A 19,442-nucleotide genomic window follows, 5' to 3' on the forward strand; every position below is an offset into this window, starting at 1 on the left:
CCTACTCTTTAACTTTTACATGGTTTCACATCCCTAAGATTTCTAACAGTGCAGTGAGCAGAGCTTGAATATATTCAAGTTGTCAGGGTTCAAGTGCTCATCATTAGCATCTTTTGGAGGAGGTCAAGCACATACGAAGCACTGGAAAGTGAAGGCTGAGAGGCTGCTTCCTGCTTTTTGCTGAGACAGGCCCCTGGGAGTCAACAGCGGCATGATGGATATACTTTGACTCTAGATGCTATTATCCCTCTGCTGCTGCTGATGCCACACTGACAAGCTAGATCTGAATCATTTTCCACTTTTCACCTTCCATCCCTCCAGAAATATATTGTGATTACCATTTTTCTGCTCTACCTGCAACCCTAAGCTGCTATTGGATATGCATGTTTGTGTGTATTGGGTTGGGCGTGTGTATCACATTATGTTTTCCAGCTGCAGTTCAGGATTCATAAAAAAAAGAAAAAAAGTGGCACCCCTGAAACCATAAAGCCTTGATTAAAGCTGTGAAAACAAATGCAGCACTCGTTAGTCCTGTTAACCAGGGATTATCCATGTCCGTGTTTAATTTTTTTGTCCTTTTTTTATCCTCTTTTTTCCTCTTTATTTATTTCTGTTATCTCTTCTTCATGCTCTGTGCCTTATTTCCTGTAAATTCATGCAGGCTTCCCAGTCATGAGGCATATTCCAGACTGAAAGTTTTGATGGATTTCGAGCTTTGGGATCATTCTACCCATCAGAGACTGCACACAAAGCAGAACAAAAATCTGTAAAGCTGTGCTTTGTTCTCTCAAGGTTCCTTTTTATGTCCTGTTTTAAGGCTCTTGGGTTGTTGCGATACCTCATTTCTATGCACTGATTTATTGCAAAGATTTACCTAGATGGGGCTATAGGTAAAAAAAAAAAACACACACACACACACACAAAAAAGGCAGGTCTACTGAAATTGTTGTTGAGTAATGTGAGCGATGTAGTAACAGATGTCCTCCAATTATACTCCCCAAATTAGGTTATAATCGGGCTACATTATGATTCTCGTTAGTAGCCGAAGCAACAAAAGAAAAATGTTTAATTTGTATAAATAACATGCATGAAGGTATTTATTTGCACAGACCCACTTTCTAATACTTGTATGAGCATGAAAAACTCCTGCTGTCAGTCTCACATAATCAGATTGTATTCTCTTGTCACCTGTCAGTGGTAAACTGACAGCCGACTGCTCACAGTTTGCTGTCTGGGATATTAAAAATTAATCTCACTTTATTCTGTTTTGCTTGGAGGAGATAACCAAAGTATGAGATCTAATCAGTTAGCCATCAATTACAGAATGTTATCTATGGAGGCATATTCATTTGTGCATTAACTTTTCAAACTCGCCCGCCAGAGAGAGCTGCTCAAGATACAGTGTGCACAATCGCACATCATTCCCCACCACGCTAAATCCTAATATTAAAAGTCTTGTCCATGCTCAGATCAGTTGAACACTGAGTCATTTAGCTTGGGGACTGAAATTGTTCAGACACATAGCTCGCACTTCACACATCCACCCCGAGTCTATACTGATAGAAGGCAACATACACACACACTTTAAATCTGAGATTAAAGGCTGTTTAAGCGACTGCGGGGAAAAAATGCAAGATGAGTTCAATTAATGCAGCACTCAAGTGAGTCTCTCCATGTCTCCTCCTCCCCCTCCCATCCCTTCGTCTTCTCCTCTCCAGCTATGTCGTGTATTAACATGGGAACCTATTGCTAATATGGTGGAAGGGCCGATAAGTGAACATGTGTGTGATGATGGAAGTGGTAAAGGTGGGGAAAGCTGGGAGAGGGTGAGCCATTTAGCACTACAATATTAATGGCTTATGCTGCACGCTGTAGGCGATAATGGATGTTGCAGCACTTGGTGCAAACTGCTTGAATATGGGTGTGCATTTATGTATGTGTGTGTGTGTGTTTGTGTTTATGTATAAATTTATGTATAAATTTGCGTAATTTCCTTTCTTGGATATAGTTGTTAAGTTAAAAAAAAGTTTAAAAAAAAACAGAAAACGTGAGCTCTCTTCTGACATGCCCTTCAGCCTTTTAATAAATGCCAGTTTTGTTTTGTTTTGTCTTCACAGCTCAGAACTGCAGCTACACACTACATAGTCCCAATGGGACAATAGAGAGCCCTGGATACCCTTATGGTTATCCTAACTATGCCAACTGTACATGGGTCATTGTGGCAGCGGAGCACAACCGGATACAGCTGGTGTTTCAAGGCTTCGCCCTGGAGGAGGATTTTGACATCTTGTCTGTATATGATGGGCCACCCAGCCCTGGGAACCTACGGACAAGGTAAATATGATATAAAAGTCTTTTTGGTGCGGTAGTGTTTCATCCCAGCTTTAAGAGTGTGCTGGTCATTTATAGTTACAGGATGCAGTATGTTTGGAGTTTAAGGTATTGCTGGACGTAGGTACCGAAAGAGAGGCGAAACTAATGACATATTAGTGATGCATGAGCAGATTTTCGGTGACTAATGCCAAAGTGACTGAGGACACTGTGACAGTATCCAAGGTGATTCACTGGGATTCTGCCTCACAGCTACAAGCAATGTGAAACAAAGCTTATTTGGGTGTGAAGATGCAGGCAAATCATCTGTGAATCAACACTCTCATCCTCTTACAGGCATCATTTTAGCATTATGTAATTATAAATATTGAAGCCAAATGCCTGAGCCTTAAGTGTTTGTGTTTGTTTCCTACTTTTTAAAGTAGAAAAGCTCACATTCATGCTCAGGATTGAGCTCACGCTGACATTCAGCATGACAGCCTGTAGTGATACACCACCTATGTATGTCCTGTCGTTTAAGCATTTTTAAACATGTTATCTTTGTGCCTATCTATCAGTTTTTTTAAAATCAGTTTTGTTATTACAATTTAAAAAGTAAAATGTAGTCATGTAAATGTTTTTAGAGGCTTGATATTATAAATTTACTATTTGTGTGCATGCGTGACAGTGTCACGTAATGCTGAATGTAGACTTTTTGCAAGATTAGGTAGAAGTAGGTATATATTACAATTCTGTAGCACATAACGAGTAGAAGATTTGCTATTCTTAAGCCTTTATCTTGAAACGGTTAGACTTTGTACTGTTGCACATTCGTATTCTGGACTGCCGTGTAAGTTTACATATTATCCAAAACCAATCATTGAAAAAAGAGGACAAGTACGAGACAAAAGGTACAGTTCTGAAACTTTAAAAACAGACCATGTGTGGAAGATATTAGTACTGTGTCAGTGTTTGGGAATACCAAATGTGGAGTATGGCATGCATCAGTCATAGGTCTCAAGGTATTTATTCATTAGATTAATACATTTTTATTTCAGAGTTTAGCTTTGTGCAGGTGATACAAATTGATTTTACTTTCATGAAAATGAACTGTGAATATTTGTACATTTCTGAAAGGGAGCTTGAAATCTAAAAGTCTCTCTTGATGTTGATAATATTAATTGTCTTCTATAGTGAAAATGGACCAAACTGATTGGGATATCAAATAAAATAATTGAAATTCCATCCATCCATCAATTTTCTATACCCACTTAGTCTTATTCAATCTCGCGGGTCAGAGCCTATCCCAGATGTCATTGGACAAGAGACAGGATACACCCTGGACAGGTCGCCAGTCCATCACTAGGCCACACAGAGGAAAATGAGGCAAACAACCATGCACGCTCATACTCACTCCTGGACTCAATTTGGAGACACCAATTAACCTGACATGTATGTTTTTGGGAGGTAGGAGGAAGCCGGAGTACCTGGAGAGAACCTACGCATACACAGGGGGGAACATGCAAACTCCACACAGAAAGGTCCAAACTGCAATTCGAACAAGGAACCCTCTTGCTGTGAGGAGACAGTGCTAACCACCATACCACAATGCAGGCCAGGTTTAAATTTAAAGATCTTTTTTAAAAGTAAATTCTTGGGGTTTTAAGTGGTCAGAACTCAATCTGGAGGCAACACACTGACTATATTGATTATAAGATTTTAGTGTAGATAGTAATCCAATATAATACTCCGTGAGTTGTTGGGGATCGAGCAGGAGCTGGCTTTGTTATTAGCAAACAATGAGGAGAAGGATGGCTATTAATCTTCAATAAAATTATTATTGCAATTTACTTTCTACGAGGCACCACTGACAAAATTCAGAAGCCAACAATTAAAATCACAACCTTCACAACCAGCAGTTATCACAGTGAACATACACAATGACCACAGACAACTTCTCCTTTGAAATAGCACAATAGAATTTATTAAAGTTGGCACAATTATTAAATCAAAGGTCCTTTAATCAATAAACTCTATTGTCTTATCTACCTCACAATAAATAAGCTATGGGAGACCGACCATTAGTCTGAGTGTGTGGACATGTGTATGGGAGAAGAGGGAAAGACCATTAGACAAAATGGTGGCTGTGATCATGTAATGGTGAGGGCACAAGATGGCAGCTGTGACCATATGGTCATGTTAGTCAGAGAAGCTACAAAAAAAGTGGACATGTAGCCCACATGCTAACTGGACAGAGAGATAATGCAGAGCGGGAGATTCAAAGTGTGCCCAGTGTGTTACCACAGTCCATGGAAAGGGTTCAGTCCCCAAAGAAAAGTGTTGTAAATGGTCCTACGTCCAGTTACGAACAAGTCTTTGCTGTAAATTATTTGTGTTTGCTCGAAGGATTCTGGTCGCTTCTTCTGCTCTTGGTGGAGTTAGCAATCAAACTAACTCTAGGTCATCTCTTTGTGGACTACACTCTACGTACAATCGCTTTGGCTTGGTCAGCTGCGGAGGGGTCCATTCAGGTTTTTGTGTTGCTCCTGCAAGAGAGAGACAGAGAGGGATCGGGGCCACTGGCAGACCATGCCTATCCTGAAGGATTTGAGAGCAAGTGAGCTGAGGTTAGCAAGCCTTTTGTTCTCTGTGCTTGTGGAGAGGAGCCTGGAGGGAGAGGGGTTGCAGGCGAAGGAACGTGACCTCTGTCCTTAGGGGTCTGGCAGGACAGAGAGATTGCACTCTCAGTGGAGGTTGTACTGAGCGGAGCTGGGGGTGTTGTCACCTGGAAAGTAAGCTATGGACTTTCAGAGTCCAGTTTAATCCACAGAGCAATGACTTTAATTTATGAGTTTGTGAATGTATGATTAATTGTTGTGCATCTAAAGCAACAAGAAACTCAGAAATAATAGAAATAAATGCAGCTGTCCTATAACAAAATTATCTGTATTGTCAATTAACAACTGATGTTCAATATATTTTACATCATGCAAGTAATGTTTCACAGGAAAGATAAAGTTAGTTTTAGAGTGTTTACATATTTGAATTTTCTTTTCAAAACAAGAGAACAACTGCGATTTGAAGTATAAATGAAGTGTGGCTGGAAAAAATAGAGAGAGGGTTAACAATACCAAAATAAATGGAAGAATTAGTGATTTTAAAAAAGCAATTTTAGCATGATACAAGCATGATTGATTTGTATCTGGTAGCTCTAACTGACGATATTTTAAGCTGAGCTCTTAGAAACATTTTGTTTTGGGCTCAGCATATTCACTCACTGCTTGATGCTGAAGCTGTTGAATATAAATCATTGCACTGTTTACACCTACTGTTTGTGATAAATGAATACGCAAACTTTTTCAAAATTTTAAAGAATTCTTTGGAGAGTTTACCATCTGACTTCTGACTTCTATTTGTATTGACTACAGTTACAGTTAAAGGAAATGAACTGCTGCTCATCGATGCTGTTTTTCCTACACTGTAGGACATCATAGCTTAATTAGGGAGTTTTTCCATTTTATCAGTTGTAGCTCCATCAAATGCTTTCAATTCCTGTCACATTCTGTTATGATCTCAGTCTTGCAGAGCACATAAGCTCTCTTGAGAAAAATGAGAACAATATTCTGAAGTGTTTTGCCACTAACACTGGTTTCAGTGTTTCTCCCTGTTGAGTTTCCCTCACCTCTGCTGCCCCATCTCCTCACTGCTTCTCTCATTTTGCGGCAGTTGTGCCTCCACTGCATCTTTCCGCAGAAAGCAAATGATAGACAGAAGAAAATCCATTATGGATTGCTTTTGCTCTGTCCTCCTAAGCCTTTCTCCTGTCTGGACCTCTGAGTCTCGTTGTATGCTCCAGCAGGACAGAACAGAGAGCTTCCTTCTCTGAGTATGGGCTTTGAAAAAAGCGTGAACAGAAAGAATGATGAATGAACTACAAAGAAGGGAGAAAAGGGAGCTGAAGAAAGGAAAATGCACAAATGAAAGAGACGGAGAAACACAACGAAGGGTACAACAGTGCTCTTTAGATTTTGCTTGTGCTGTGTAAATGACGAGTTTCTCATTTTTTAAAGGAAGATTTCAAACTTTATCTTTTGAGTGAGCTCAGACAGGCATGGGAATCAGCTAGAAGCATTCCTCACCAGTAAGCAGCAGTCTGAAAAAACGGGCATGTATATTTTCACTGACAAACACCCCAACTGACACCTCACACACGCACACATTTCCACACACACACACACACAAAGATGCACATCTGATAATTCATTCCTCCCTTTGCTCTCATCTCCTACTTGTGTCAGGAGTAATTTCCCCTCCATCTTTCTTGCTCCCTCTTCCTTAAATTTCATTCTCACACCCCTCGTTTCATTTTCACCTGTTTTTTTAATATCTTATCTCCTCTTCCTCCTCTCCATTTTGTGCCCTGTGTGCTGTTTTTTTCTTTGTTTCTTTCTTTTATGTCCACCCATTATAGGTTGTTGGGCTTAGAATATTTCCTTTAATCTTGAGTAGTCATCAAAAATGAATGAATTTCTTCTCTTGATATTCAAATGATAACCTTTCATTTCTTTTTCAACACAGTTGCATTTCTTGAGATTTGTTTATCTAGACATTCCTTTCATTTTCTTCATTTTCTTCATAGCAGAGATAGTAAGATGGTTATCAACATAATTTTAGCTGACAAATCAGCCATATATGTTTGTTTGAACACTATATGCACCATATAGTGTGCCTGTGAGTGCAATTGCATTATGAGTCACAGTTACTTAAGAAGAAATGCACATGCAAGTTACTCTGTTGCTGCAGCACTTCAGACCATTCCTCAATAGCCTCAGATTGTTTACCCTTCCTTTGATTTCCCGTCTTTCAGAAAAGAAGTTGTAAATTATTACAATCGATATAAAAGGCATATATCAGACCGCTATCTTATAGCTGAATGTATGTCCAAACTCCCAAACTAGAATATGTCAAATATCTCAAACCAAATAACAGGGAGGAACAGCCAAATGAAGCAAAACAGCTCATCCAGACATAAAACCTGGGGTTTAAGATGGTGGATGTAGACGTTATTACATCCAGGCAGACAGAGCCAGCTCATACCCTTATGATAGCAAGGATCTGCAAACCTGAAAAAACACTTCACAAAATACCATGTGTTATGTGGAAAGAAAAGATCATTTGCATGTTGTTGGCCATGCTTGGGAAACCTAATTATGCTCAAAGACAACAACATTTCTTAGTGAATACTTTCCTGAGAGCTAGTTACCAAACCATATCCCTGGAAACGTAGGTGACCTTTAGATTTGTTGTAAATTGTTCTTTGTTCAATATTCATGTTATCACTGGAAATTATTTTACAGAGTTCCAACTTCTGCAGCTTCTTAACACTCAGCTCTGTGATGCAGGGAAATGTATAAATGCATTATTTGAATAAAGGTTTTCTAGCTACATTGCAACATAAGTATAATCTTAGAGACTGAAATTGGTACTGTGATGGATTACCAGCATATAGTTTCTGTAAGTCTCTGCTTTGAACCAAAAATGTATGGAAATTAGCAGCTACCTGAAAAGTAGAATAGAAATAGTAGATAGAAAAGTAAATAAATCATGGCATATTCTGAAAAATGGTCTGTTGAGTTTTCATGGATTGTGGCTCAGTTGAAGCTCAGCACCGGTGTGGCCCCTTTTTTATTCTTCCTTGCTTTTAAATGACAAGTTAAGTGTTTCACCTGGCACCGGTTACCTCCATGTCCTAGTTTCAACAGAGCTGGTGGTATTGTGGCACAGTTGCCTGAGAGGGCATCCAATGACTAAAACAACAGTCAGTTTGACTGCAAGCAAGACACTGAACCTCTCGCTGCTCACTTGCTGTCAGTGTGTACGAGACTGCACATTTCTTGGTATGAAAAAAAGCTATCTTTCTCTCGCTTTTGTGTCACATTTCACCTTGTAACTGCCAGTCAGGGAACACTGAGTACATCTCAGCACCGGGAAAGCTGCTGGAGTGTGTGAAGGTTTCTCTCTCCACATACTTTCCTCTTGCTGATAGACTGACGGAGCTGAGGGGCTTAAGGCCTGGCACTTTGAGAAGGGCGGGGTAGTCAGAGAGAGGAGGAGGAGGCGTGGAAGGGACAGATTTTCAGCCTACGGGCGGGATTGGACCTAAATAAGGAGCACTAGTGCATAGTGTTGGGAGTGGCATTAACACAACAGTCAGCCTTCAGTGCTGTGAGGCTGGAGTGTCACCATATGAGCTCATTTGGAAGCGTTTGTGTGTGTGTGTGTGTGTGTGTGGAGGCATGTGGAAGAAGTGCGTGTGTGTGTTTTCAAAGGCAGATCTGGTGTACATACCAGTTGATTTAGCGTCAACCAAATTTGGGTTTACTGAAATATTAATCAAATGAGCACACACACACACACACACTGGAAAACGGTTAGTCATGTGCCGGTAGTTTTTGAGATATACAGACTTACCTGCTTCCTATGAACTTCTTGTTTTGTTTTGTTTTACCTTATTCCAGTTGCCCATAAAAATGTATGGTTATCTTATATAGTATTTACATTTGGCTTGAGATCAGCTATATAGTATAGTTTTGTCACTTCTGAGTTTATGATAGTCATCTCTCAGAGGTTTATCTACAGTACTTTGAGTTAGCGCTGCCTTTGTTAATTCAGCCTCGTATTCGATGTGTTAGAGTCCTCCCATGTCTCATAGTGCACGTGTGAATGACTTAGTCAATGAGTCACGTTCGTTAAGAGCCACACTGTCAGGGTGAGAGCGGCTGACGCACAATGGCACCTCCTGCCTGAACACTTGCTGTAGCAATAATTCTTCCACAGTAAAGGCCTTGAGTATCAATCTCTCACAACACGTACTTTGGAAAATGACTCCGGTGCGTAAATGTTCTCGTGCGCATGTGTTTAATGTGTGTTTGTGCGCGCACGCGTTTCCTTTTTGTCTGTTCGTCGTGAGATGCAGGAGCTTACATCGTGTGACATCTGTGAAAAAGTACATACCTAAATGAGGAGGTGGAGTGTTTGATTCTGTGTCCCTAAGAAATATGGCTTCAAGGCTGCGTGGTTTTATTAGTCTGTGGCACTCATGATTAAGCATCTAAACTATGTTGAATACAAGCACTCTTCGTGGATATGTAGATGCTGTGGATGTCCTTTGCACACCCCCAGGCATGTGCAAGCGCACGTGTACACACATGCACACACACTTTTGGATTTATGGCTCCTTTGAGTCTTGGCTGTTAATGGGAAGACTGCCACTTATCAACGCCAGCTTTAACGACAGACTGCTAAAAACAGGACGAAGAGTGATAGTTTGTTTTTCATCATCCCTCGCTGGGAAAAAGTGAAACGATGTAGAGATTTATGGCATCTGCTCACGTGCGAGGCAGAATTATTGGGCCCAGTAACCCCAGATTAGAGAAATAATCAACTAGAAGCCTGTGAATTTATACCCCACATCCTGGGCATTCCTCATTGTGTGTAATGCTATTGAGGATCTCCCTATCCCAAGGTTTATCAATGTTCTTAACAGAATACACTTTCCTGCTAAGATTTAAGATTAAATAGGCAGAGTGACTCTCAAAAAGTTTTGTTGGTTTCAGCCCAACTCTGATTTGGTTCGAATTTCAATCAGTTTAAAAAAAATAAAAATTGTTTGGAGGCCAGCCAGTTGAGCCATTTAAGCCTTCACGGATAAAAAATTCATTAAAACTACAGGTGTAATAATGCTCATGTAATACTCCCTGTTCACATTTTAGTTTGAGTTCTCAGAAATGGAAGATTGGAAAATAAGAATGAACTTAAAGTACTTAAGATGATATATTGTGGTTTTATGATTGTGTCAATATCATGGTTCTCAATAGTTCTGTGGAGGAAAAGTTAATGATCACAGGTTGATGAGCAGTGTTTCTGTTTAAATGGTTTGTTGCAATTTTTGACAGGTTTATCGAGAGTGTTAGGTACAGAGAAATTGCACATAATGTGACAAAACTAAGACAAAGCCAACGATTTTATGATAGAAACTGATAAAACATTTTCCAGAAAAGAGGTGGTGGGAGGCGAATGTTCTGCTTTTCCCTCAGCAAGGAATTCATTTTGTTTATATGTGTGACAGCTTATGCAAATCGTGTCACAAATCATGTTCGATTACAATACCTAAGGCACAGTGCCATTCACGAACACAAAGCAGGTTTAACACGTGCAGCACATCGTGATTTACCATCGTGCAAGGGTGCAAGCACACTGGAGTGCAAAGCTTGTCACGATGCTGACATAATTTTTCTTTATTTATCTAGTTTTGAATTGATCAAGCTGTAAGAATGAGACGCTTTTTGTTTTCCAAGATGATTATGCATATCACATGACTTTCAATATCCTTAATGAATGAGAGCATGTCTCAAGTGGATTTATCTGAAATATTCACTTTATTATCTGTGCCCCAAATTTACTGTTTCTCATAATACTGCAAACAATTTGTGCTATAGCTGTTTCACCAACTGTTTAACGTACCCTCCTGTCAAATTCTTCCAAAAGGGAACATTAAGTATCCTAATTATCTTAGTTTGGTGTCTGTAAGTTATAATTCTACAACCAATTTTGACAAATTTCTCAGCATTTGTTTAGGTGAACTATTTTTTGTTTTATACAGTTTCAGTGTAACGAAGGAAAAGAGCATTATTCAAAATCTCATGATGCACAAGATAATTACCATTTGAACTGGGACAGATAATTCAAATTTCAAAGTTTTATAAGTACTCTAACTCATCAAACTTTAGTTTCAGTTGGTTCATTGCAGCAATTCATTTAAAACAAAGCCAGATGAGTTTGTAAGAATATAGCAAAGCATTTTCAAGCATCTATTCCCTAAGTTTATATTTCATTTTAGAAATGGCAATTTGGCAGGAATGGTGAGGATCAAATTGAGGTCTCGAAGATCAAAACAAAAACTTACATTAAAAGCTTCTTACAGACTTATTAGAATGGCTTTCTGAAGCCTGAGTGTGTCTGCAAAAGACATTAAGGAAGATTAAGCAGAATCTTGAGTTTTGGTGAACTGTTATATTATGCAGTGAAAGTCAACCTTTTTTATGAGAAGGTAATCAATATATTCATCCACCTATTGGCACATGATTCCAACTTTAGGTCTCTGAGTAGTGCCAAGTATTTTGGACTATGATGATGAAGATGAATTGGTAAAGAAGAAGAAGAGGAAGAACAAAAACAAAAGGTAGTTTGAAACCTTTACCTTGTGCTGCTTGCACGGCTTGTGATGTCAAAAATGACTCTTGTTTTCACCAGCGTGGATTCAACATACTTGTCTTGATCTTAAAAACTTTCCAGAATAGAGTCATTTTCAACACTAGAGTAAGCTCAAGAATTCCTTGCCAATAATAAGTTTGAATTTGAATAAATTTTGGCAGCTCTTTGATTATTTTGTTTGTGGAGTATATTATCAAACTGATCTCTTTCCAAGTACAAATTTTCCAAAACTCCTACTTTTTAAGTGTTGCTGTATGCGGCTCTGCAGAAAGACAGAAAAAATAGAAAAACAGTAGGGTGGCACACAGACTTTGGTATTTTCACCCATAACCACATGTCCTATATAGATTCCCTTATGCTGTAATCTAGGGGATTGTGAAGCGCAGATACTCTTCTTGTGCACCATTTGTTTCCCAGCTTTAGCAAATCTCCTGGCATATTTTTTCCTGCCTGTGTTGCCTTTGCTCTTTTTTTTTCTCTCTCTCTTTGTTACTGCAGTCACGTTTTTCTTCCTTGATTTTACCCTTTCCTTTTTTCCCCCCTTGTTCATCCTTGGGAGACACAGTGCATAGCAATATAATTAGTTACCCAAACACCTTGTGAAACCTGATAATGGATCAAGCACACCATATTGTGCACAGACACACACTTATGTGCACGATAGGCATGCTGTGTCAAAAGGATTTTCTTGGCATGTAATTAGACACTTGTTGCATGTGACCAGTTGCACTTGGGCTTATGGAGTCGCTGGAATATCAAAGGTTAACTATGCAGTTCCTGCTTTAAACATACAGCCACTGATTCATGATGGGAATGAGTCAACTGAATTTACACACAGTACAGTGCAGAGACGCTGAAGACCAAATTAGAACATGTTATTTCAGGATGCAAGCCAGAAAGGCACATAATTAAGACAAAAATATTAATGATGAGATCTGCAGAAAAGAGAGCACAAAGCAGAACTCATCTGCAGTATACAAAAACAGGACGAGTGTTTGTTTGAGCCTGCAGCTAATTCTGGATCCATTGCTTTTTTTGGTGCACTCAAGCACAGACACAACCACACATATGCATATAACACCTCCACTATACCCTTCTTCTCCTCCTCTCCCTTCTGCCTGTCTCCTTCTCTCTGCCGCTCTTTGATCATCCTTCCCACAGGAGCGAAAGAAGAACGATGGGTAGAAAGTCAATAGAATTGGTTGGGCGCTCCATCGGTCAATGTGTCCCCGTTAGCCCTGCTGGCTAATCAGATCTTCTTCTGGGCTTTATTAGTGGCATAGCTTTGCAGAGCAAGGGAGAAACTGAAGATCACATCAAGAGAGAAAGTAGTGCAGATCATGAAATTTTGAATATAGATTCAGAGCATCGTATTTTGGAAGTATTTGAAAAAAAAACCCTCCATGGTTTATAGAGTTAAAGCTTTGCACAGAATGCATCATTACACATGCAGAAAAACACCCTCCTCATTCACATAATTATTCATGAGCAGCACCAAAAAGGATTGGAACCATTGAAAATTGCACCCATAGTACTAATGCGCAAAAAGGGTTTGCTATGCTGCCAAAAAAATAGGCAGGGAAGATATACAAACATGACTGCAAAGGCTTGCTTTTATTTTGCAACAAGAGTATTATCATGTTGGGTCATCATATCCAGCTCATGCAGCTGGGATGAATTTTTTTTCCCCAAAGATACTGGGTCAGGGGGGAGGTAAAGAATCAAGTTTTTTTCCCACACCAAACTCGATCATTTATTTATGGCTCTGCCTTTGTTCACTCTGATGTTGACACGGAAAAGGTCCTTTCCCAAGCTGCTGAGAGGCGCAAGCAACCTTTAAAACAACATCTGAGATTTACCCTGTGATTTCTAAAATCTCTTATTCTCTTCATTCTCTCCATTGAGTGTTAATCAGCTGTATTGTTGTTGTTTTTTTTTTCTGGGCACATGTATAAAAGCTTTTGGTGGGACTAAGAACTTAAACAGCTTTACGTTTTCTTGATAGTCAAAAATCCAGAACATTACGCACCGACTCCCATCCTGAACCATTGCTCACCCAGTAGAACAGGTTGGATGGTATTTTGAAGGCAGTATAAACGATACCCAAACTAGAAAGTTACTTCATATTTGTGATACGATGCAGTCTTGCCACTTGAGTCTTTCCAGATTTGATGACTGAAATGGTGTGAAACTGCCTGGTGCAGTGTGGAATGGCCCGGTGGTGGCCTCAGTCCTCGAACGACCCAAAACAGATTCATCTTGTTGCCTCTCTTTTCAAGTAACTGACCCAACCTACGCACGCCTTACCGCTGAAGAAATATATACATAATCAAAAAGTGAAATGCAATAGAGATGACAGACATGTTTGTATTAATCTTGGCAGATTTCTTTCATCTTGTTTCCTGCTTGTTTTTACTGTGATCTCTTTTGTCTGTCCCTCGTCTCTCCTTGATCATTTTCTAAAGCCTTGTCACAACTTGCTGTATCCACTTCCACACTTCCACACGCACACAAACAAACAACACCAAATGAATATTATTCTCAGCCGTATTGTATAATATTCTTAAATTGTTGTTGCTGAATTGTAAACTGTTGCTGGCAGTGTGTTTGTGTGTGCATGTGTGTGTGTATGTATATGACTCATCACAACCTCTATCTGCAGTGAAACAAAAAGCTGACTGTGTTGTCCAGTGGAGGTTAAAATGGCACTCGTTCCCACACACAAGATTTGATTCCTGCAGTTAACTGGACCGGTTTCACACACAGTTACACTATATTTCTATCAGCCTTTTCATCCTTTCTTGTTGAGTAAGCTGTAATGTCCTGCGTCACTTTGCCCAAGGGTACGATTTGGTCTTGATGAGGTTGCCTTCAGCCCTCTCACTTTCAGTTAAAAATTCCTGGTATTTAAAGCAGTAATCATGCGGCTTAATAGCTTTGCAGACAAAGAGGCCACTCAAAAATGTTTATGACCATGAAAGTGGTCTTTGCAGGATAAAATGATGCTCAGAGTTATTTCCACCTATGAATTTAAAGTACATAATTTTAGATATTTTGCGAAATAAAAGTAATTGAACCAATTTTGCTAAATATTTTCGGAGCATGTAAAAACTCCCTGTCTGCTGGTAGTTTGTGCCACTCCTCTCGAATCATTTCCAACACACTGATAGACTAAGCTAGAAGATGTCAGTATTCTTTAGAGTCTTGTGGCTTGAGCCCGCACTATAGCACACTTGGCCCGGCATGCAGAGCTCTGTAGTCATGCTATCCCTCATTGAAATCCTATTAATTTATTTGTGTCTTAATTTTATTCAGGTGTATCTATTTATAGTTACCTTTTACTAAAACCTTCTTCTTATTAATATTATTATTTTGGTCTAGTCAGGGTGGGTGTATGCAAGGGTGGGGGTGTTCTGTGTGTTTTAAAAAAGATAAAATCTTATGTAACCTTACCGATAAGTCATTGTCACTTCTCTTGTTTCTTTTTCTCAATAAAAAAGATTTAAAAAAAAAAAGGTTTTGGAATAAAAGTACTTGATTTTGATTGGAAAAACATACTAGTTCGCCATTTAAACACACAACAATATACTATTTATTGCGGAAAGCTTTGCAGACATTTTCTACGTTGCCATGGCAAATACTGTAGCTCACCCGAAGAAGTTGAAAATCTAAAGGTGATGCCGTAGGAGTACCTGTACATGTTGAAAACCAATGATCAGTCTCCTGACCAAGGGGCAGTATGTGATGAGTTGGGATTGAGGGAGGGTTTCCTTTTGCAATGGCAAATTTCAGGTTGCCACCAAACTTTTCACACATTTATATGTCTGCAAAGTTCTCCTTTTTAGGTTGTTGTCTCGTTGAAAGACCTTGGATTTCACCTCAGACCTAGTTTACTACCACAATTCTCTTATTTTGCCCTTCCTTTACATTCGCTGCAAACAGTTTGAGAGGCAGCAAAGCGGCCACACAGCATGATGGAATCTCCACCTTATTTTACCAAAGGTAGGGTATTCTTTCACTTGTGGCTGGATAATTTCGTCACCAAACAGGAAACTGATGAATTTAATCCCCAGGGAACATGATTTTGTTCTTATGTGGTCATAGAAAACGATCTCTGAGAGATTATGTAATTTACGAGCCATTCTTGGCTCAGTGTACAGCCTTTGTGATGGGATGAAATGATCACTCCACATTGTTCCAGCTCAAAGCTTTTGAACTGCCTTGCGTTGTGATTTTTTTATTACAGTTCTTACCAACCTTAACTTCTTTCATTGAGTTTCTTGAGTACAGCCCACCCTGAAAGCATCTTGACACTTTTATACTTGTAAAACTCCTTAAGAAACTGCTTAAACGAGGACTTTTTGGTGTTCGCCTTGTAGGCTTTAAAAGTGTTGCTGTTCTGGTGCTGTTACTTCCTCATCACTGAAGCCGGAAACAAAAATAAACTTGTAACGACATAAAATCATTATTTCATTTTCATTTTAAAAAATTAAAAAAACAGAAGAACTTTACCTGTTTTGTTGTTTTGTTTTTTTGTTTTTTTTCGAATAAATTCAATAAATTCAATTAGATTCTGATAATTGTGTGCTGAGAAATTTCTTTTATTTTCAGTTTATCAAAGCTATTCCTTTTGTCATTTTTGTTGACAAATCTGGACCTTTTATCAAAATACCAATATGCATATTACATATTTTACATATATATCTATAGATATTCATAATGAGGTGGTTGAAAGTCAAGATTAGCCAAAAATCATTATTATCCCAGTACTATAAATATACTTTTCAGTTTTGGATTCCTGCTAGTTTAAGCTGTTAATCCGATTTTCCAAAATATTTTTAGCTCTACCAAAAAAAGTGAGACTAGACAGCACCGGCAATGGTTTGTAAATCTCATCCACTGCTTTCCCACACATCCCTCAATATATTTCAAACACGACTGATATTTTTGCAACTTGAATGTTGTCATGGCTGAATGTTAATATCAATGCACACGTGAATTTACGAGCATTGCAGATCTTGGCTAAACTGTGCAACTGGAAGAGCCTCTCAGATGTCTGTGACGCTAAACGCTGACGGTGAGGAAAATCCACCGCAGTCAGTTCCAACTAAGACACAAACCGCAGTGAAGTCATTAACAGACCAGTGTCTCTCGAGAAAGAGGGAGAGCGAGAGAGAGCGACAGATGATATAAGGGAAAAAAATGCAAAGTGAGAAGTGTAGAAGATGCAACAGGGAGGAGAAAATACTTGCAGAGACTTGAGCAGATTTAAAGATATGAAATTTTGCAGAGAAAATAAGAGCAACTAAATAAAAGTGTGTTTCAGCACTGGCTGTGAGAACACAAATAAATTTGAAAACAGCACAGTAATGGAATCAGAACACCAGAGCGCAAGTGTAAGAGAGAAAACCAATGCACTGATAAAAACAAAAAGTAGTTCACACTGTCTAAACAGCCATTCAATGCCTTACTTTTTTAACTTGGTGTTGGAGTTGGCGGCTCAGGGCTCACTAGTTATTGTTAGTGCAGAATGACAGAAGTGATCACAATACACATTGAAGATGAGTGAGAGTGAAGAAGTGGAGCAGTGACGGAACAATGTTTAACCAGATGAGTGGGCCATCATCTTAAATTAGATGTGTTTCTTAAATCTAATTCCACCTAGGATTTGGAGTAAATATGGTGTAATCGGCTTACACACAGACAATAATTTACTTCTCTTGGAGTGTCTACCAGTGGGCAAGTTATTGTGACTGGCTTATCCTCAGGCTCTCTGTTCTCGATTAACAGCATATTAGATTGCCCTGATGTTATCTGCATCTTTCCCGCAACATAAATGCCTTTGTGGCGACATATAAGGGTCTGTTGACACAAAATTTTCACCACATGCCAATATCAACTCGAGTATTCCATTCATACAAAGACATCTAAACATTTAAGTCCACAAATTGAGTTATGCGTAATAAAGTGAAATGACAGGAAAAAAGTATTGAGTTTGGTTTCAATAGCCCACTTAGAAATAAAATTATGATGTGTCAAATACTTATTCTCCACTCTGTACATAACATTCGGTATATGGAGCAAGTAGTATGACTGTGAATAGTACATTAACCTCTAAATAAACAACATTGCAGATTAATTTTTTTTTCCTTTCTTGCTTTTCTTTGTAAGGCACTTTGTGTTAAACTTTTGTTTAAAGGGTGCCACATAAATATATTGTTCAGTTTAGTTCATTTAAAGCCTTGGTGTAGAATCCTTCAGCAGTGACATAAAAGCTCTGAAAGAAGAGAAGCAAATAACAGAAATTAATCCTTTGTTCATGTGCCCCCCTCCCCCTTCTTTATATGGACATAAGTCAATTGCACTTACAGCAAACAAATCAAGGCTAATAAATGGAACAAGGTGACGTTCACAGGTCCCCCGTGTTTTCCACGGCTCTGCACAAATCGCTTTGCAATAATCCTCGGGCTGAAAAATAATTAGGGATAAAATAAAACTAATTCAATGCCGTGCCACTTGTGTCCCTGGCAAAGTGACAAAGCTAAGTGGTAGCCATGAGATAGGCTGTTGTTTACACACTAGTGAAAATCTGTGTGAGTCTTTGTGAGTGTGTGTAGTTCACAGCAGGGTGACAGGCAGTCATCGCAGAGTTAAAGCTCACAGAGCACAACCGAACATCATCCCCTGGCCTTGACCACTGACAAGGTATATAGCTGCACAGGTTTTGTATGGGAATAATACACTCTCTCTCTCTCTCACACACACACACACACACACACACACTGTAATGCAAACACTCTGTGCACTTCTTTCCCCTCTCTCTTACCACCCATCATTTATTGGCTAATGTCTTTCCTCTACTCAGCCATCAAAATCTTGCTGCTGTATCTATTTTTCTTCTTTTTTTATCTCGCCTCTTCCCTCCTTCTGGGAAAAATTCAGCTGCATCAGCACTGTACTTAGGCTACCTTCCACCCTTAAAACCACACACACACACACACACTCACTCACACTGAGTATATAAAATGAATGGACGGAATTACCTGATTTAGTCTCTGTTTATTTACACTAGCAAACATGCATGTAGTTGAGGGAGAGATCACAAACACACACAACAATGTTGAAATGTGTAAAACTGCATGTGTGTGTTTGCAAGCACGCAGGCATAAATCACTGAATAGCCGCATACAGCCTAATGAAGAAGGTTTTCACCGTGATTCATCCTCGCTCAACTCAGGCTCACAGTTGGGAGTTTTACATTGTCACGTACTGATGTGTCGCTGTTGCCTCCCTGCAATTCATCTTCTGTCCTTCCTCTACCGCTGCCACCTCCTCTTCACAATATCTCCTGTCTTTGGCCTCACAGCCAACGTCCAGCACTCGGTCTCGCTCCCTGTCTGTCTCTCCTTCCCATGGGTCCTGGTGGGATAATTGGAAGCAGAGGTTCTTCTTTGAGATGATGCTGAGGCCAGTCAGGTGGAAAGCCCTCTTAATAGACCTCTCCCCGCACGCACACATGCGCTTACTCTTACATCATATATAAACTTCAAACTGTGGAAGCAGCTATGCACACATTGACCTGCTCTTTTCCTCAGAGGACCTAATTTCTGATGTTACTCAGCTTTCTGTATAATAGAAACAGATTTTTCACAACTGTCCTATTTTTGAAAACTTTTTGCTCCTCTCACATCCTTTGGCCCTCACTTGCTCTCATCTTCCCACCATCAATTTGTCTCACTTGAGACACCTGTGCGGCAGATCCATTCTTTTGTAAGTCTCAGTCGTAATCATATCTCACATCTTTTCCACGATAAGAGGCAATCCCATGGCAGATATTTTTCACAGAACCGGCTGCATTC

At 39.4% G+C, this 19,442-nt stretch overlaps 1 protein-coding gene across 1 annotated transcript in view; it reads left to right on the plus strand.

The window, feature by feature from the left end:
* The window catches only part of csmd2 (CUB and Sushi multiple domains 2), a 227,750-nt gene that overhangs the window by 14,999 nt on the left and 193,309 nt on the right, over positions 1 to 19,442 (plus strand). Inside the window, exon 2 of the mRNA XM_075449084.1 lies at positions 2,118 to 2,334. Within this exon, the coding sequence (XP_075305199.1) occupies positions 2,118 to 2,334 (217 nt within the window). The remainder of the gene's footprint in view (positions 1 to 2,117; positions 2,335 to 19,442) is intronic.

Source organism: Odontesthes bonariensis, chromosome 18 (genome assembly GCF_027942865.1).
Source record: "Odontesthes bonariensis isolate fOdoBon6 chromosome 18, fOdoBon6.hap1, whole genome shotgun sequence".
In the NCBI taxonomy this organism is placed as follows: Eukaryota; Metazoa; Chordata; class Actinopteri; order Atheriniformes; family Atherinopsidae; genus Odontesthes; species Odontesthes bonariensis.